The following is a 19,743-nucleotide window of genomic DNA, read 5'->3' on the forward strand; positions in this document are numbered from 1 at the left end:
TTTTTCAACATATTTCTCTGTTTCTGCTCTCCCTGCATTTACTCCTTGCATCTCTCATTGCATCTTCAGTGGGAGGGACTTAGACACAAGGAAAAGATGCAAGTTAGGGAAACATTGGATGCAATTAAGGGAATTGCGATGCACTCATAGTTATTAGCTCTGATGCATATAGTGTAGGCATTGTTGGCAATGTGCTTAATCAAATCAAGGGTCTATAGGGCAGATGCTTTATAGATTGTAAAACCTTTGAGGCAAATTTGTGATATAGGGCTATGTAAATAAAATAAACTTGACTTGTGTGATAATGACCCCATATATACTTAAGTGACATGATATATCAGATCGGGCAGATCGGATAGCTATTAGATAAAATCTGAAATCTGACTGCTGAAGCAACCTCAGAGGTTACTTAAGACAGATGATAAAAAAGTGTAAACACATCTGTGTCACGACAATGTAATGTTTACTCCTCCCAATTGTAACTATGTCAGCAAGTTATCTGTGGAAATACCTTCTCTCAGCCTGTCTCTCTCACAATATCTGTGATAACAGCAGCTGAGGTGACACTGAAATTAGCTGTTGATCTGAATGATCTGTGAGTGCAATAATACCTTGGTGTTGCTCATAGCCCAGAAATATGATCCATCCATGTGATTGTTAGATTATGGATGCTTATAGCCAGATAGTTAAACTTATTGTTGTAACCACAGATGAAAACTGCTGAAGTGCACGTTACTGTTCCTCAGGTTTACTAAACAGCCTCAGTAAAGTACAATTAATATCACCTATTGTATTTTTATTATCTGAACTGCACAATTTACCTTGCAAGGCAGCTGCAAGATCATGACATCATGCGAGAATTTATCTTTTCAGGCTTCAACTCATGCGTTTGCCTCCCAACCACCAGTGGTTCGGATCAATCAGCGTTCTATGAGGATTCTCGTGTGATCTCATGATCTTACGAATCCGGCTGCCTTGCAAGGTAAGACGGTGATCAACAGATGGTTCATCCAATCACCTGCCAAGTATATTTTGAAAGCGCCTGCCCTTTTACAAACATTGCCCAAGGACGACATCTCAGATGGTTTTGTATAACAAACCATCTGGCGCGTCAGATTACTGCACAATAGTTTAGTTGTGCACATTCTTGTGATGCCTGTCACTATACATTATGTAGTCTCCACGTGACAACCAAAATCCTTCAATCCTTGATGTGACCGTACGCCACAGTGGAACAGCAAAGTCAGATCTCTAGCTGGATGCTATGAAGTTAATCTCCACTCCTTCTTCGTTGTTTCATTTTGTTGGTGATAAAAGTTTCAGCTGCTGGCATAAAATGAATCTTCTGCATCATGTCCAAGCGGTGCAAAAATGTCATTGGCTGTAATTAGTCGTAACAGAACAAATTCCAATTCCAATCTATAATAGGTTATAAAGCCACCAGAGTGAAAGTGAATGCAATTACAGTGTGACTGCGATATCATCAAAACAAAGACAATGGCTCCAGGCAGGACAAAGCAGGGCTAATTATATCAGGCTTCTGATGGAGATACAAAGGTGCTGAAGGCTCGTTCTTGCACCTTCTACGAACAGTTTGAGACAGCGATAAATAGACAGAGTTTAATTGCTCCACACTGAGGTTACTGTGCCAGTTTCCAGTCACGCAGCCGAGGATTTGAGCACGTAATATTGCAGATGACATTTCTGTGTGTGATAATGAGCCAGACTTTGGAAAGGAGCTTTAAGTGTATAATAAGTGTATATAATGCACCACTGCAGCGGTCAGTTTTAAACTTGCATTGTTCATAAGAGAGAATCTGAGGGCATAACAAAATATAAACAAAACAGCACAGTTCACTGCTGTCTTGTAAAAATAGAATAGATGAATCATTAAAGGAGGCTGCAATCTAGCTTCCTTCTGTGCAGTGAACTCTGTAGGGAGATACAATATGTGGTGTTATTATTAAAGCTGTAACTATTTATTGTGTGTGTGTGTGTGTGTGTGTGTGCACAAGCACCAGGATAGGTTGGATGACTCAGACATGCACTTTCTTCAAGCACATGTCTTACAGTGATTACAACCAACTTTAGCCAGACAGCCATCTTAGAATAAAATCCACTGACTAATCTTGAATGTCTGGAAAGATAAATCACAAGGCCTAAAATAAAAATAATGGTAAATAATAAACTTGATTCATACAGTATCTTTAATACATGAAATATTGCTCAAAGTGCTTCACCAATAAGAAACTATTTAGAAGAAAGAACTGAAAATCTGAATTGTGAAAAGATTTAAATACATTTAAAAGGAGACAAATAGGGGGAAAAACTAACCTAAATTTTATAAATTGTATTAAATAGAGCAGAAGCGTACATAAGAAAACAACATTGGAGCAGTAAAACCATATTCTAAGTTATAGCAAAGGTAAAAAGAAGTTTTTAGCAGGCACTTCAAGTCCCTATAGGGTTTGAAAATGTCTAACTTTGGCAACTCAAAGGCTCCATTAACACCTTTCTGGGCTGGCTTTTTTCTGATGAATGTGGTCACGCTGTACAGATTGCATTTACACCTGACTGAGATCTGATCTCGATGCAAGCCCGACTACCCCCAAAGGTGGTCCAATTTGTCCTGAGTGCATTTATACTTTGCATTAACATGTGTTTTCCTTCTCCAGATGACCAGTGGTTGAAAGTAACTAAGTATATTTACTCAAGTACTGTACTTAAGTACAATTTACTTGAGTATTTCAATTTTCTGCTACTTTATACTTCCACTCCACTACATTTCAGATGGAAATATTGTACTTTCTACTCCATTACATTTATTTGACATCTTTAGTTACTTTTCAGATGAAGATTTGACACAATGGATAATATAAAAAGCTTTAAAATACAGCAAATTGTAAAGATGAAACCAGTGGTTTCCAACCTTTTTGGCTTTTGACATCTTACAAAAACCAGTGTGTAGTCGGGGTCACATTTCACATGTCTATGAGTTGTTAACAGCTCCACCAAATAGTGATTTTCATCTTGACTTCTAACATGGTTTCATTTCAATAAATGTTCAACAATAATATACTGCTTACACACTGATGCTTCAATATTAATAATATAATGATGTCATATGTAATAATATATCAGTCAGATGGACGAAATGAGTATTTTTACTTTAATACTTTAAGTACATTTTGCTGCTAATACTTATGTACTTTTACTTAAGTAGGATTTTTTTTGTCATGCAGGACTTTTACTTGTAATGGAGAATTTTACATTGCTGTATTGGTACTTTTTATTTATATAAAGGATCTGAGTACTTCCACCACTGCAGATAATGTATCCCGGTACAGATCACATTTTAATGCCAGGTGTAAAATGGGGTATATGTTAACAAAAAAAGATGTTTTTCATTTTTCTTATGCCAATAGTACATTTCCAAAGATGCTATAATTGCATTAAAAATTTCACACATAGAGGCTTTAAAAACCCCAACAGATGGTATGCGATGGTAAGGGAAAGAATTCCACAGTTTAGGTCCAAAACTGCAGAGGGCAGCTTCACTGTAGAGCTTCAGTGCCAGAAATAGATCCTTTTACAGTAAAACCTCTCTATTGATCCTGGTCCCAAGAGACCATGACGCTCTGGTCCAATTATATGGATTTTAGGTGAGCCAGATGAGATCATGTTTCCCACATCCAACTGAAGGCACTTGTGTCTGGCCATTGTTCATCCACATTACCTTTAATTTGACAGCAGGGGGGCAATAGAGACACGTCTGTCCCTTTAAAAGATATCGCCCTCATGTACGATGAATAATTCAGATGGAATAATTCTGCAGAGGTTCCTGTGAGGTGGGACCAGTGTCTCGCCTCCTCCAGCAGTAGGACAGCCAGGAAGCTCATACATAAAAGATGAAAGGTTTGATAGCCTCCATTGGATTCAGTGGCTTGGACCGTGCCGCCGTAGAGTTTAGAGTCGTAGCCTGGCTTAGCTGCTCGCTTGCCTGTGAACTGCCCACAGCCTCCCGGGCCTGTCTGCATGGGGCTTTCTCTGTAATATCTGTGCCATATGCAACCTGGCTCTGTTCTGCAGTCAGAGGGGGGGGGGAGGTATAAATAGCAACAACATGGATGCAGGAGAGAATGAGACCTCACTGAAACCTCTCACTTTCTAGCCAATTCACTACTAACCTGCAGGAGTGGCACAGAAACAGCCTGCAGAGAAAATAGATTAAATGATTTGGTCACATTGTGCTGTTATATTTGTGTGTATCAAGACTCCTTAAATGTGTCATCATCTATTTCTCCTACTTAAACCACCTACTGTCTAATTTCACTGCAGCATCTGCAATTGTGAGCTATATTCGGATTTTTAATTTGCCATTTCCCTTTTTCCATTCTGTTACATGCAGCTTAGTCTCATTTCCACCATGAGAGAACAGACAGATCTATTTGAGTACAGCCAAACCTTCTCCCAGCCCAATCGCCTGACACAAACCTGATAACATTTCACCAGAACAGATCAAGGATTGGCATATTTTGTCTTTCTAAAACAGGAGTAACATGCACGGCGCTGATATGCTCAGAAGAAAGGAAACCTGTGGTGAGAAGTGGTTTTATCAGCCCGTCTTGTTAACCTTCTACCCTCCTCAGTTTACCCAAGGGTAAATCTGAAATACTAAAAAGACATGAGGGCCAAACCTTTTGGTTCAAGGCATTTGTCAAAGAACTCTATCTGTAAAGATACAGATATAACAAGCCATCAATTCAATCATGAACTCTATTGCTGCTGCAGAGTCGATGGATTAAAATCCTTGTTGGTACCAAAATGGGTCGCTGAGTGTTTGATTTGATTTATATACAGTTAGCACCGGGTTGACAAGAAATCTGTCAGCAGAACATTTGATAGCAGTTAAAACACTACAAAATCTATCAGGAGAAAACAGTCCTGTAACAGAACTTTGTGTCATATAGTAGCATAGAAGATGCAACAAAAATCATTAAGAGCTACAAAGCAGAAAGCTGCAGCCTCTCTAAAAGTTTATGCATTTGGCTTCCAGGTTTGGTTTTCTGGCAAAGCAGCATGTAAAGTCTAAAGTGTTTAGCAGCTGATTTAAAAGTTGTAGTTGTTGGATCTTTTTCACAGAGTAGAACTGTTATGCAGAACTTCTCTTAAGCTATACCTCTAAACACTACAGCAGGATTACTCAAATACAAGTCTTAGAGGCCACTTAATAAATATTCACTGCATCAAAGGTCCATTAAGGGTGCTTTACATGATGATATTTTAGCACAAAAACTCACATGAACAGCATTTCTGTATTAATGGTAGAAGTGACACCTTCATTGTGTAACCAAGTCCTTAAAGTTGAGCATAAACAGGTGCAGCGGTTGGACTGGCGGAGACATTGGTTCAAGTGTTCATTAACGAGTTCTTCACTGCATTCATGATTGACAATGTTTGGTTTTGATATTACAACTTCAACTGGGTCAGTTTTGTGGTTCTTATCACCATGTCTTTGGGATAGTTTTGTTCATAGTAGTCATTTTGTCATAGTGGTGTTTTGTGTTCCCACTCTTCATCATGGCCACTGTTTCATTGCAAATCAAGCACAATGGTCCCATGCTTCCCTCAGGCAAAACCAACCTTACATAACCAACCTTTCTTTTTTTTTTGTAACAGCTAGTTTTGAACAAGCCATTTTTACTTTATCAACTGGAGCTCCTTCATTCAACAACAACCTTGCTAACTGTGGCGACTAGAAGGCAGCTGAATGATGACAGCTGAGGTGATGTAATAGTGATGTGTCACTCATAAGCGGTCTAGGTCACATTGCAGTTAAATTTTGTTCCCGAACCAGAGCTCACCTATCGAGCATGTATACACTATAGACCCACTTAAGAGAGTACTATAAATTGTAAAGTTTCTTTCTTTAGTTTTTATAGGTGACTCTGACCACAACCATGTTGGCTCTATTGATATTGTTAGGGAACAATAAACAATGCCTGGGCCCTGTTTCAGAAAGAAAACTCTGAGTTTGTTAACCCTGAGATGAGGGAAACTCTGGGTTTTCAGTTCCAGAAAGAGGGCTAGCTTAAACTCTGCGTCAGTTACCATGGTAACTGTGAAGCTAACCTGCGTCATTAGCAGGTTTTCTTCAACAAACCTTGAGTTTCTCTCTGTCTCCTCCCTCTCACAGAGCCAGACACACTGTTTCATTACCTCATTCATTCAAACCGTATCAAAGCGTGTATCGAAGCACGTTAATTAGCGGAGGGTTACTGTCTGTCAGAATCAAAATCCTGGTTGGATATTAGTTTAGCTACTCAAGGACTTTCTAAAGTTACCACTTTTTTGTGCTTCAGTCACTTCTTTGAACAGCAGTTTTTGTTCTCACATTCAAATATTACACAGCATGAATTCAGCCTCAGCTCAGGATAAAACCTGTTTTTGCCTTCTTTTTGCGAGTGGAAGTTATTTTTCTTTATACATAACACTGTAACTGTGCACACAAGCTGTCAGTTTGTTAGAGCAGCTCCTGCACTGAAATGTTTATTGCACATAATGTGTAATCTCAGGTTATATTTGGAAAATCAGTATGAAGCTTTAGACACGTAGGATCAATGAATAATTATCTCTATCGCTCATGATGTGATTGGTTGCGCTGATGGAACATCAATCCTATAATATTGGAGATTATATGTTAATACTCCTGAGTGAGCAGGATGGAGCAGCATCACTGAATGCTGTTGAGCCAACATACAAATAGATGTCTAAAATTTTAAAATCTACTGTCTTTTAACCTCAAAGCCTTTTTCAAGTGCAAATCACCAAACTCATTATTACTGGATCAGATTGTGAGCTTACAGTCACGTCTCTGTGTCTTTGATCTATATATTTTTTTAAATCTTTAACTATATTTTTTCATCTTCAGTCGCTGCCTCCTGCGTTTTGCCCCGTCAGATTAAAGCTGAACAAATATATTTAAAATGTAATGTAGCTACAGCCTGATACACAGTCAGATTCCACTTTATCATCATCAAGGAAATGTAAGTCTGGTAAATGATGAATTAATGGACAACACTGAATGAAACTTTATTGTGTTAACTTATTGACTCAGGCTCTTTTTTTTTTTTTTTAGATAAATGTGCACCGTCTGCTGTATTAAAATAGAGACGTTGCCTTTTATTTACCTGTTGCCATGGTGAATTGTTGTATCGGATTTTTTTATTGCACAACACGCACACACTTAATTCTGAGTGAACATACTGAAAGTTGATTGAACTGACTCTGATCAGCTGTTCTGAAATTAAAAACTTGGATTTTCTCATCTTGAGGTTAATCAACTCAGAGTTCAGGGTTAGACTCGGAGTTTGTTAAGCCTGCTTTATAAAACAGGGGTCCGTTTCACAAAGCAGGTTCAACAAACTCTGAGTCTAATCCTGAACTCTGAGTTGATCTACTCTGAGATAGGAAACTCCGAGTTTCCGGTTCCAGAACAGCTGATTTGAGTCAGTTTATTCAACTCGGAGTAGTTTCACCTGGAGTTAAGCGCGTGCACCACAACTATAAAAAGCCAGCATCAATTGAGCCCCGATTCAACGAGTCACCATGGCAACAGGGAAGCGGAGGGCTGCATTTTTCGCCCCACTAGGGCTAGAAATCTTAATGCGATAATACGGCGAGTTTGAACATGTTTTCAAAAAGAAGTGCAACACCACTGCAGCTGCAAAAGAGAGGGAGACGGCGTGGGAGAACATCGCTGCTCGGGTCAATGCGTAAGTTTAAATGTAGTCCTTTGCAATCACAATAATATTACAGAGGAAAACTGCTTGATTGGTCGCCTATTAATTTATTTCATTTAGGTCCAATCCCGCGAGGGAGAAGCGCACTTGGAAGCAGTTTAGGATGAAATATAAAAACATTGTTCAAACAGGTGAAACCTCGGCATAATCTCATGGGGGAACCTCATTTGATCATGTTTTACATTGTAAAGTAAATATTAAGTGGCTGTTTGACTGTGCAGTTGTTTTATCCCCAACATAATGCTGGTTTCACACACATAAATGTCTTCTCATCTATATCATGTTCTGTTAAATAATTAACCCTATTTAAACTAACACAGACTTCTACTCAGCCAACAGAAAGAAGGCAGATGCCCGTAAAACGGGTGGTGGTCCAGCACCGCCACCTCTAACGGAGGCAGAGGAGCTGGCCCTAAGCCAAAATTTAGGAAGGCCAGTGGCTGGCTCCGACATTGTACAAAAAACTTCCGTTTGCAAAGAAACACAGTGCAACACACAATATCTGCTGGGATGTGAGAGCATGATTACGATTGGTAATGTTGCAAATGTAAGGACGGATTAGGTTGTGTATGTAGATGATGGACTGTGACGTGAAACGGTACCGCTCAAAAAGATAATTGTCTGGAAATGCTAGAACATTTATGCGCGGACTGATAACCATCTCTCAACGAATATTTAATTCTCTGCGCAGTAATGCTGCACCTTCATCCACGGGATCGTTATCAAAAGGACATGCCATGTTAGTGAAAAAGTCGCCACTTACTGTGCCTAATGGACTTCTAATATACTGACTCTGATTTTTTTAATGATTTTTTTAAATGACAGACGGCAGAACTAGGCTACGCCAAAACTCGCCTGCTGACTGAATGAATGAGGAAATCAAATGGAGTGTGTGGCTCTGAAAGAGGGCGGAGACTGAGAGAAACTCGAGGTTCATTGAGAAAAACCTGGTCCCGACCAGGTTAGGTTCATAGAGTCTGTTACTACGGTAACTGACCGAGAGCTTAAGTTACCCCTCTCTGTGAAACAGGCTAGAGTTATCCCTCTTTCTCTGGTTTGAGTTACCTCCCTTTTTGAAACGGAAAACTCAGAGTTTCCCTCATTTCAGGGTTAACAAACTCTGAGTTTTCACTAAACCCGCTTTGTGAAACGGACCCCTGGTCTCTGTCATGTTTTGTTTTGTTTTGATTTTTTAAAAATTAATTATATCTTGTAAATGCTGGGTAATTGAAAGGGAGGCTATGCAGACATGCCACAGGTTTGTAAACACGGTGTTTACTGTGGTTGGACTTTAATTTAAAAAAAAAAACTATCCTGTAGCTAGTGAACAGAAGATACAACAAGGAAACACAAATTAGTGTTTAAAATCCCTCCAGTGAGTCATGGACACTTTTTTTTTTTTTTTTTTGCTTTTTAGTTGTTTTGGTGTGCACTAGTCTCTAAATCCATTTTTACCATCCTTTTCCATTTTGTCAGTGGCTTGTGAAGCACTTTGAATTGCATTGGACTTGTTTGAAAGGTGCTCTATAACTACAGTTTGATTGATTGATTGATTGATTTTAACAGACTATTGAAATGTGCTGAACTGAAAAGTATCATAGCAAACCAGAAAACAACATAACTGAAAACAGCTGGTTAAAATTAGCTTTTTATTGTGCAAATGTACCAAGTATATCCGACTTCCCATCTGTAATTTAATCATTTCAGGCCCCCCGGTGGCCGACTATGGCGCTATTGAATAACTGTCCCACCTTCAAAATCCTAGCTCATTACCACTGTCTAATTAATGGATCCATGTTCCAATATTGAGGTGTCTACCATATTCCATCCAAGTCTGGGTGCAACATCTTGTCACATCATGCTAACAGAACAGGATCGCAGGCAACAACTGTGTTTTCCTTTAAGTTATGACAGAGAAGAAAACATACACCATTACAGATAATTAGGGGCCCTTTTATTCAGTGTATTCAGCAACAGTAATCATTGTAATCAGCAAGTAATCATCATGTCCTGCCTCAATTCAGGCTTGAAAACTTCAGGGCATCAGTTTTCCCATCTGCAATTACAGACATGAGATCATTATTACAATTCCGAACACTTATGTAATCTAGACTCATGTATTGTCACAAGGAACTGTTATCTGTATGATCCACGTCTTTCTCTTGGAAAAAGGGTACCGATAAAGTTCTAGCTAAGATCCTTTTCTACTGTCATGTGATTTACTTAAATGGTGCAACCTCAACTTGCTTCATCTATCTATATTTCATGTTGAGATTTCGTACCATACCCAGACCGCCGTTTGACAACAGAGTAGTGGTGAGAACCTGTTGCATTTACTTCTGGATTTTTTGCGCAAGTGGAGCGAGTGAGAGTGATCTTGCCGTGATCTCGTCGTGAGAGTTGCTGCTTACTCAAAACCCAACCTGGTCTCAGGTATACTGTATTTTTGATCCTGTGAGTGTAGACATTGGTGTCTGTGTTTCCTCCTCTATGATTGACTTCTTTCCTGTGTGTGCTTTCTATATGTGTAAAATAAGGGAATGACAGGAAATACTTATATTTACCGTGGATGTAAAATAAATGACCTTTTGCAAGCGTTCAAGGGAATGTATTGTGCACACTTCCAGGTCTATATTTTTATTTTCTCTCTACTCTACTCTACTGGAATATCTTTGCATGATTTACAGCTCAAAAAACTCCTTTTTTATCTTATACTGGTCCTTTATGCAGCCCCTCAGTTCATCCTCTGTCTGAAACAGGCCGTTTTAGCTCCTGTCTCTTTAAGGCCCCCCTCCTGATGAGCCCACTCTGTTCTGATTGGTTAGCTTCGAGAGGCTAAACAAACAATAGTAGTTGGATTTCACTTCTTTTTCACGTTCTTTACTTGAAATATAAACTTCTCAAATACATCCATATATGTTCAAGCCTGAATCAGATCAGAAATATGCGAGTGGACAACGCAAACAGCACATGGAACAACCAAAGCAACAAAGGCTATAGACAGGATGGGTGTTTGTGGACATGCACGGACAAGCTGATGTCATCACGAAGAGGAAGTAGAAATGAAGTTCTCAGAGCAGGATGAAGCCCTGGCGTTTGACTTGCAGCAAGCATTTTTACATATGTCCACCTCAAGTTTTGGAACTTTGACCATGTTTAATATAGACATCCGACATCATAATAGTATAAAAAATAACAGATAATCACAGAAAACATAATATGTCCCCTTTAAAATGACTAAAGATGGCTTTCCTTTTAGAATTAGCAGGGGAAGTGATGATGAAAGTAGCAGTGAGCATGCTCTAAACATCTACAGGGGGTACACAGAATGAGGTACACACAAGGTAATATTCTACATTTTTATTATGTTAACTAATCCTAAGAATAGACCAAAACTGACAATCCTGTTTAGTATTGCCTGTTTAGCCAAAGCCTGATACAGCTTTTCCTTTGTGCCATAGAGCTCCGTTGTTGTCCAAACACAATATAAAATACATTAATAAGCCAAAACATGGCACTGATATGTTCCTTCATTACCATAAACATGAGCAAAATTGTTTAACTTGACTCAATTCCACATGCACCTGTGATATATATACCCATGTGCACACCAAATGTTTATTAATCAATGGCTGAAAATAATCCCTGAAAAATGCATTATATACTCCTGTTTGAGTAACATTTGCTATAATGCTAAAACATAGTTGGTTTTGGACTTTTCATGGGATTTGTTGACAATATAATAAGAAAAATATAGAATAACGCATGCCTCATCCTTTACATTTGAAGAATAACAAAATTATCTAAATCAGCTACAAAAGTATCTCATTCCCTCCTACAGTATACTGTCACAGAGGCAGTATGCAGTTTGTCTGTTCGCCATGTTTTTCCAGTGTTTTCTCTTTGAAACATTAAATAAGTCTTCTATTTGTTTGGCCAATGTTCCTGCAGTTTGGGCTTATATAATTTTGTCCCTTTGTTGATTTATATTACTCTAAAAAAAAAACATCTTTTCTATTAGACCTACTTCGCAATCAACCTAATATGATTGACCTTTGCAATGGTATTGGTAGTTATGATTCAGAGTGGTTACATTATTTTGTCTACTCGCTGTAGTTACAGTCAGGGTTTGTGGAAGGTGTTGTGTGGTTACACAGCAGCTGGTCACAACCTGGTTTCTGCTGTTAATAAAGTGTTTGCTGCATTCTAGGCTGCTTGTTTGAGAGACCTTCATTTTTTTTTTCTTTTCAATTGTGAGTAACTGCAGAAATTGAGTGATTCAAAATTGCCAGTTTTATTTGTTCATAACAAACCTATTTCAGCTTTCACAACATATATATATGTGTTCTTACAATGCACAGTACAAAAGCCCAATGGAAGAACCAGCTGCAGCTAACTTGTGAACTGATCAAGAAAAGATGCTGGACAGGAGACAACTGCAGGGTTTCCTCCAGTGTGCTGCAAACCCAGCAGCCTGCCAGGCCTAAATTGACTCTGCACCGGGCCTAAGCATTGGGGAATGTTTTTTTTTTTTTTTCTTTAATGTATTTTTTAAGATGTTTTTTAGACTAAAATTAGATTACAAGTTACAAAATTAATTACAAGTAGCATAGCTCCTTAAAGGAATAGCTCAGTGCGTAGCAAGTGTGCAATTGAGGGAGAGAGAGAGAGAGTATGTGTGAGAGTCCGTATGAAATTAGCAGTATAGCTGTGAATGTAGCAGTGCAGTGTGTGTACAGTTAAAGCTATTTGTCGGTGAATAAATGCTACAACTCCTCAAGATCCAAGCCAAGGTCCCGTGTCTTACTTGCCACCCAGCTGAAGCGACGGAGGTTAGCGCCGAACTTAGCGACAACTCCAGCACAGGATCACTTAACTCACTTAAGGTAGACCAGCTAATTTTAGTGACAAGCGTAGCAACCCCCTGCGAAACAACTTTTCTGGCAGAAGCCCTGCTCTGTGATGACCTCTGTATTATTACTATGCCCTGTGTGGCATAGTGGATAATCTGAAAAGAAGTTCTAGTCTTCAATTTGTGACTAGCGTACTTGTGCAATCCAACAGTTTGCACGGTCAGCTGAGGAGAGTTAGGGTAAAGATATTCTGAACTAAGAACTGACTTTCCTGATATTCATCCAGGTCATGGTTTCACTGATGTAAACCTTGACATTTCATAATTTAGGAACCAGGTGTCAGACTTGGAAACTGATATCACAGATAGAACACATGGCTTATAATTGGGAACAGGTCCAAAGCTTAAAGGACCAGCGTGTAGAATTTAGTGGCATCTAGTCTCTCCCTCACCTCCCCTTCCAAGCATGTAGGAGAACCTACTGTAACTGCAAAACTCCCGAAAAATGAGAAAGGCCCTCTCTAGAGCCACTGTTTGGTTTGTCCGTTCTGGGCTACTGTAGAAACATGGCGGTTCAACACGGCGGATTCCGTGGAAGAGGACCCGCTCTCTCTGTAGATATAAAGAGTTCATTCTAAGGTAGCGAAAACACAACAATTCTTATTTACAGGTGATTATACACTAATTAAAACATACTTATGAATATTATATTCTATTTCTGCCAAGTCCGTTCTGCTAGATGCCCAGGATTCAGTCAGTGGAACCAGAATATTTTGAGGCATCAATTTCAAACATTATGTTTAGCCATCAGTAGTTCAGCAAATCCTGTATAACACAGGAGTCACTGGGGTTAATTTGTTTAACTCCCACATTCTTTCAGTCAATCAGCCTTACAAATCAATAGGTTGTTCGTGTGAAGAAACTACAGAGAGCAATCATCTAGTAACTCTTTGTTCAATATACGTTGCTCTTAATCTGGATTTGGATATTTTTCAGCACTTCTTGTTTGGGGGTCAGTTTCACATTTCGTGATGCTAAAATAGAAGGAGCCACAATAAGATGGTTACAGGTAACCTCCAAAGCTCATTAATCAACACTTTACATCTCTTTTGTTTCATTCATACAAAAACCTTAGTGTGAAAACAACAAGTTGTGCTTTACACATACCGTGAACCCATTTTTACACTTCTGTTTTTGTACAGATTAAACAAAGAGATATATTATGTTAATTAATAAGTACCTTGTGGCTGTAGCTTCATTGTATTTAACAGGCAACATAAGAGTGGTATCAATATAATCTAACTCTCGACAAGAAAGTGAGAAACCATAAAATGTAATGGCAATTTACAAACTCTTCATCTGTTAATGATTTCATACATTTCCTACAATGGCTTTTGAAAGCATGAATCTGTGGCTTTTAACTGTCAGATTTCTATACTGCATGTAAAGCCAGCAATCATAATGGCAATCAAAGAGCCAAAGATTCAATTAAACAAAAGATTTCACCCCTATTGCTTTAAGCTCAAGATGAACTGTTTGATTGTTTGTTGCGCATCGGTCCATTTTCTGCTATGAGTGTATTAATTTGTCTGTTTCCTCTTTTACAATGGAATCTCCTAATATGGTTTTTATACACCAGTGCAAAGTGTCAGAAGTAGAAAAATCCCTCACTCTGATTCTGAAGGACTGACAACAAAACTTGACATCTTGTTTTAGATTACTGAAATGTCTGCAATTAAATCAAACTTGGCCAGTTATTGACAAGGAAAAGATGCACCTAGAAAAGCAATGTGCATCAGCTATAGCTCTTCATTGGACAGTGCTGAGGTGTTCCAGTTTGGATTTCTGCTCTAAAGGAGGCTGGAAAAAAAAGTTTTGATTGGAATCGACAGGAGGGTCGATTAAATGTTAATTAAGGACTCTTTCAGTCCTAAAACCAGACTGCAGAGTTGTTATATGTTAAGGATAATTGGCCTAAGAGGCTGATAGGAGGCATGTTTATAGATCTCTGGGATAGGGATATCAGGATCAAGGCTGCATTTGTTGTTACCATTTAACTGTTTAACATTAATGATTTAGAGAGTCAATGAGGAACAGAGGGATCTATACTGACCAGACAGATTCACAGATAACTGGGTTTCCTGCATGTTTTATAACTTGTGCACTGTGTTCATTTTAACAGGATTCATGTAATTAAAAAAAAAAACAAGTAAATAAACTATTATAATGGACTGTTTTGGCTCTAATTGAGAAAACACAATGAAATAATTGCTTGAAATTGTCAGCATGTTGTAATGATGCAAAGCAAAGAGCAATTTCAAATTAAAAAAAGATATGAAACAAATGAGGAATATTCCTTGATTCTTATCATGCTTTTACTGTGGTCATGTGACAATTAGCCAAACCAAAGTTCATACAGCTTATGTTATCATGTCAGTATACTAATACACAATATATGCCATCTGGATCTTAACCGACCATTATCACATTCTTTCCTGGTCATGTGACTAAAACACCATTCAGTACAAATACAGTAGCTTAATATTCAAGTATTCCATCTCTGCCGTAACAAGACAAGACTCAAAAACTAAAATTGTTGGATGTATGAGAAAACTTTGCTTTTCTGAGATCTTTACTAGCAGTGGGGGAAAAAAAAGTTTGTCCAGATTGTGGCATCAGAAGAAAGGTTGTGCTGTTTCTTAAATTAAACTCTACATTGTCAGACTTGGTTGCTCAAAGGGTTTCTTTCAACTTTTATTGGTGAGACCTGGAGGTCGGTCCAGAACGGACCCGTGAAAAAAAATAATAATTCGGAACAAATAATTGAATTCGATATGAAAATGACCGAAAGACAGTCAGACTCCAAAATGCAGTTGACCTGAACAGAACCAAATGGAGACAGAATACCAAAACTGTCCAAAACTGTGCAATCACTGTCCAATATATGTCAGTTTTCCCTGTAATTTATAGTTCACACTACCAGTCCAAAACATATGACGCACCTGATAGCTAGTAGAGTAAAGTAGAGATAAATCGGCAGATATTATCTTATCACAGACACATCGTTATCTGCATATACTGTATGTTGGCCGATAAGTAAAAGGAAATTGCAGTACAGAAATGCCAAAGATATCTTTGACGACTGAAGTGTTGCTATCTACCAGAGAGCGCTGACGAGTTTATTTTCCATCTGCAAAATTTCCCACTCAGTGCACATATAAGTCACAATTCTTTAACAAGACAATTCAAGAGGAAAAATGGTTGTTCATGTCATGTATTCATAAAAATCATTAGCCTCAAAAATCCAGAATCCACTCAGGTATTATTGACACAAAGACCCAAAACCAGCAGCAATATAATGGGACCAGAACCAATTAAGCCTAACTATGATTTGGACTTGTCATTAGGCTCTTAGATTTGGTGCTTTGAGCTGAATAAAAGCAAGGTCACATCTCCATGGTAATATTTAGTTCTTGAGATACTTTATAAAATGCCATATTTTCAAGAACTAAGCATTTTTTCAGCTGTCTAATAAAAAAAAAAAGCCTTGTATGATTGCAGTGCCAGCATCTGTTTGACGTTGTTGTGATATTTCACTCTGAATCAAACCGCAAGACCAACAGACCTAACATATATACTCACGAGGGTGATACCAAAATATAAACTAATAATCACCATTAGAAGAATTTTAAATCTAAATCAACAGTGACACAGAAGGGGGTCTGAGTAATGAGGCTGACAATCTGGGTTCCAATGTAGGATGAGAAACTAGGTCAGCCTCTGTCTGGACAAACTAACTTTATTCAATACATCACAGGAGTTCTCACAATGCAAGCGATCCTGTTGACAAAAAAGTATAACAAATACGTGCAAATATCTTAGCAATTAGCTGAGCTTTGTTCCCCCCGTTATCAGCGCACAGCGGGAGAACATTAGCATTTTTCATTGTTTTTATCGCAAGGTCGGATCACATCCAGATAAGGACCTTTTAGTGAGGGCTGTGCTTGTCCGCCTTTCTTAAACTGGCTGAAAAGAGATACTGAGATGTATTTGTTCAAAGCATCTGCTATTTGTGTATCACTGGCTAACTGGGAGACCGGAGGGACTGGTCCGAATGTCCGGCCAAAGACACTGCCAGAGCTCTCTTTTCTCTCAGTGCTATCAACACTAATTGGAGCACCAAATTGCCCCTTTTTTTCCAGCCATTTCACCAGCATTACAATATGTTCCTCCACAATTTATGCAATGAAACAGATGAAATATGATATCCAGCTCAGCGCACAACATGATTGCATACAGCGTACATAAATCATCTTGAATAACCACTGACCCAGTCAGCCACAGTGGCTCCTGCACGGCTCCTATTAGACAGTAAATCACTGGACTGTTTGTTACTGTAACCTATTAAAACATCAAACTCTCCATTTTTTTTAAAAGACCCTGGTAGTTGCTGCAACTTTGGCTGCCGTTGCTCTGTCAAGCCATCTGTGTTACAGGGCCATGAAAGCAGTGCAATGGTGGGCGATGTGTTAAATAGGTCATAACACAAGCATCCTCTCCAACACTCGCAGGTCCAGTTTTCCCCTTTGGACTAGCCACCTGTTTCCCACACTATCTGCTACATTGGATGCTGCTCCTTGACCCTGGGAGCCTCTAAACCGTAGGAAGAGCAACTTGGAGGCTTGGAGTGTGGGAGTGAGTGTATGTGTGTGTGTGTGTGTGTGTGCGTGTATCAAGTAAAAAGTGAGGTTGTGTATCCCGCACGGCCGCCAGCCCTGAATCTTGGACAGCTCCACTTCGGCAGAGTTGGCCGAGCTGCCTTGCCTTCATTCATACAGAGCCAGTGGCTCACCATGCCAAGCACTCTAGAAAATAAAACCGCACACATGCAAACACACACAATACACTACCACTCTGCTGATAGGTGTTTCAGCACACAATGCTGCTTATTTTGGATTCAAGCTACTGGTGTTTTTGCCAGTATCTTTGAATATGAATATTTTTCAAGTAGAAAAAAACCTCAGTGTTTTCCTCCAAAACTGTCTTTTTGTTCAGGTGGGAACAGCCTTTGAAGCAGCATTCAATCTATCATGGGACAATCAAACTCTCCAATGAAAACTCAGTGTGAAACTCGTACGTACTGCCTTCAAATATTTAGACATTGAACAAGAAATTAAACACATTTTCCATTGCAGGTTTTTCTGACAGTTTTTTTGTATAACTGCAACCAAGCAGGAAACAAGACACACAGAAACACACTTATCACTGCACAAAATCAAACTCCTTCTCATTCAGTCCCCCTAAAAGCTCTCTCTCTCTCTTCTTTCACTGCTGTGTATCTCCCTTTTTTCCTCTTTATACTTCTGCTCTCTAACAATTCAGTCTCTGCTTAAAGCTGGAGGCACTACAGGAAGAAGGGAAGGAGCTGTGCCAAATATTGAGAGCCCTTTTAAGAGTGCAGGGATGCAAGTGAGCAAAGTTGTCCTCTGACACTCATCTCAAACCAACCCCAACAGGATTAACAATATCATCAAGTTTCATACTTTATGGCCCCATTTGTTTCCTATCACTGTTATAATTCAATTAGGCTTCACATTTTCTATAATTATGAGATCGTTGAGTCTGATTTCCTTTTGTTTTGAGGCTCCAAATATTCTGGCCACATACTGTGTGCCCCTCAGAGTCCTCACTGTAGCACACCTGATATCCATTAACCACTGGTTGTTAGGATTACTCAACACTTAGATGTTATTGAAAACAATCAAAGTGGTGAAGAAATCACACACAGACAGCGCGCTCAAGTGTGTCCAGATAGAGCCGGAGCATCTGCTGTCTGGGACAAATTAAATGTGGAGTAATTATGAGAGGAGGCTCCCCGGAGTGTTCTGTCTCAGCATCCCCGCTAATACTGTGACACCAAAAGGTGTGGCGCTGTGTGGCTTTGCTCACACTAACTAATGAAACAAAGAGCATGTGTGTGTGCGTGCATGTATGTGCGCGCAGCCATGAAACAGAAGACAAAGACATCCCTGAACTTGAGTAGCGCGACTAATGAGGAGGAAATTGACGGCGTGCGTGCCTTACCTCGAAAAAGGAAGGCTTTGCTGCTGTTGTGAAGCCCCGCCACTTGGGTAATTCCATAGGTGGCATTTGCCAGGTCAAGTTCATTGATGATATCAATCTGGTATTCTTGATCTGACCCGAAAGCCAAAGCTGGTGAAGAGAAATGAAGGTTAGAGGATGTTGAAGCTGTGGGGTTTTACAGCTTGTTGTGGCAGAGAGGATTAAACCTGGCAGGGTTTTAACTAAAAAAAATACTAATTTATAAAGAGACAAACTCGCTGCGTGCATTCCACAGTTTAAAATGGCTGGTTGTGGAAAAAGTCTCGCAGTTTTAATTTATACGCAGGGTATTGCTGAGATGCTGCCCACTAAAATGCACCGTGTTTGCCCGCAGCCAACACCTGTGTTCTCCAGGGCTGTAGGTGCACTGTGCGAAGACCTTAAGGTAAGTGGTGTCATCTTTTTTTTTTTTAGGTTATCTGCATCCTGGTTTTATTACAAAGAATTGCTCTAAAAACTGCAGGTGATTACAAAAACAATACGCTGCAGTCTAAAGACACTAACAAAAAATCTGACATGCTTGCGCGCAAGATGCGAAACGAGGAGCGTAAAAATGTTAAGAAGCTTTTGTCACTCTCAATAAAATTCCTCATCGCGATCAAAGAGTGCCACACGCCTTGTACTTACCTGGTTTGGTAAAAAAGAAAAAGGATAACAAAGCCACGTAAATATCCATTTGTGCTGGAGTTGCGCTGTACAGAGTCCTCAGCCGTGCGCTCCGCTGTGTATCCACACTAACCCACTCTGGTCCGTCTGGCGTTGTGCGCCTTTCTCACCTCGCCTGGATGAGGAGGAACGGAGGAACGGTCCACAACACATGAGCAGGGGTTCCCTCAATGCGAAACTATGTCGTTTTATAACGCGGCAATGCGTTTAATCCGCCACTTCTGTCATCAACAGTGACAGATGTCCGCGTTTATTCAGAATCTAAATTAAACCGGAATGCAGACGGAGAATATCAGGATG

General features: G+C 39.4%; 1 protein-coding gene across 1 annotated transcript in view; it reads right to left on the reverse strand.

The window, feature by feature from the left end:
- Window positions 1–19,649, reverse strand: part of LOC121899247 (protein kinase C-binding protein NELL1-like) — a 280,357-nt gene extending 260,708 nt beyond the window's left edge. The window contains exons 1-2 of the mRNA XM_042414949.1: window positions 19,405–19,649; window positions 18,739–18,867 (exon numbers count right to left, since the gene is read on the reverse strand). Of these exons, the coding sequence (XP_042270883.1) occupies window positions 18,739–18,867; window positions 19,405–19,453 (178 nt within the window). The 5' untranslated portion in view covers window positions 19,454–19,649. The remainder of the gene's footprint in view (window positions 1–18,738; window positions 18,868–19,404) is intronic.
- Between the last annotated feature and the right edge of the window lie 94 nt (window positions 19,650–19,743).

The sequence above is a fragment of the Thunnus maccoyii genome, chromosome 1 (assembly GCF_910596095.1).
Source record: "Thunnus maccoyii chromosome 1, fThuMac1.1, whole genome shotgun sequence".
Lineage (NCBI taxonomy): Eukaryota > Metazoa > Chordata > Actinopteri > Scombriformes > Scombridae > Thunnus > Thunnus maccoyii.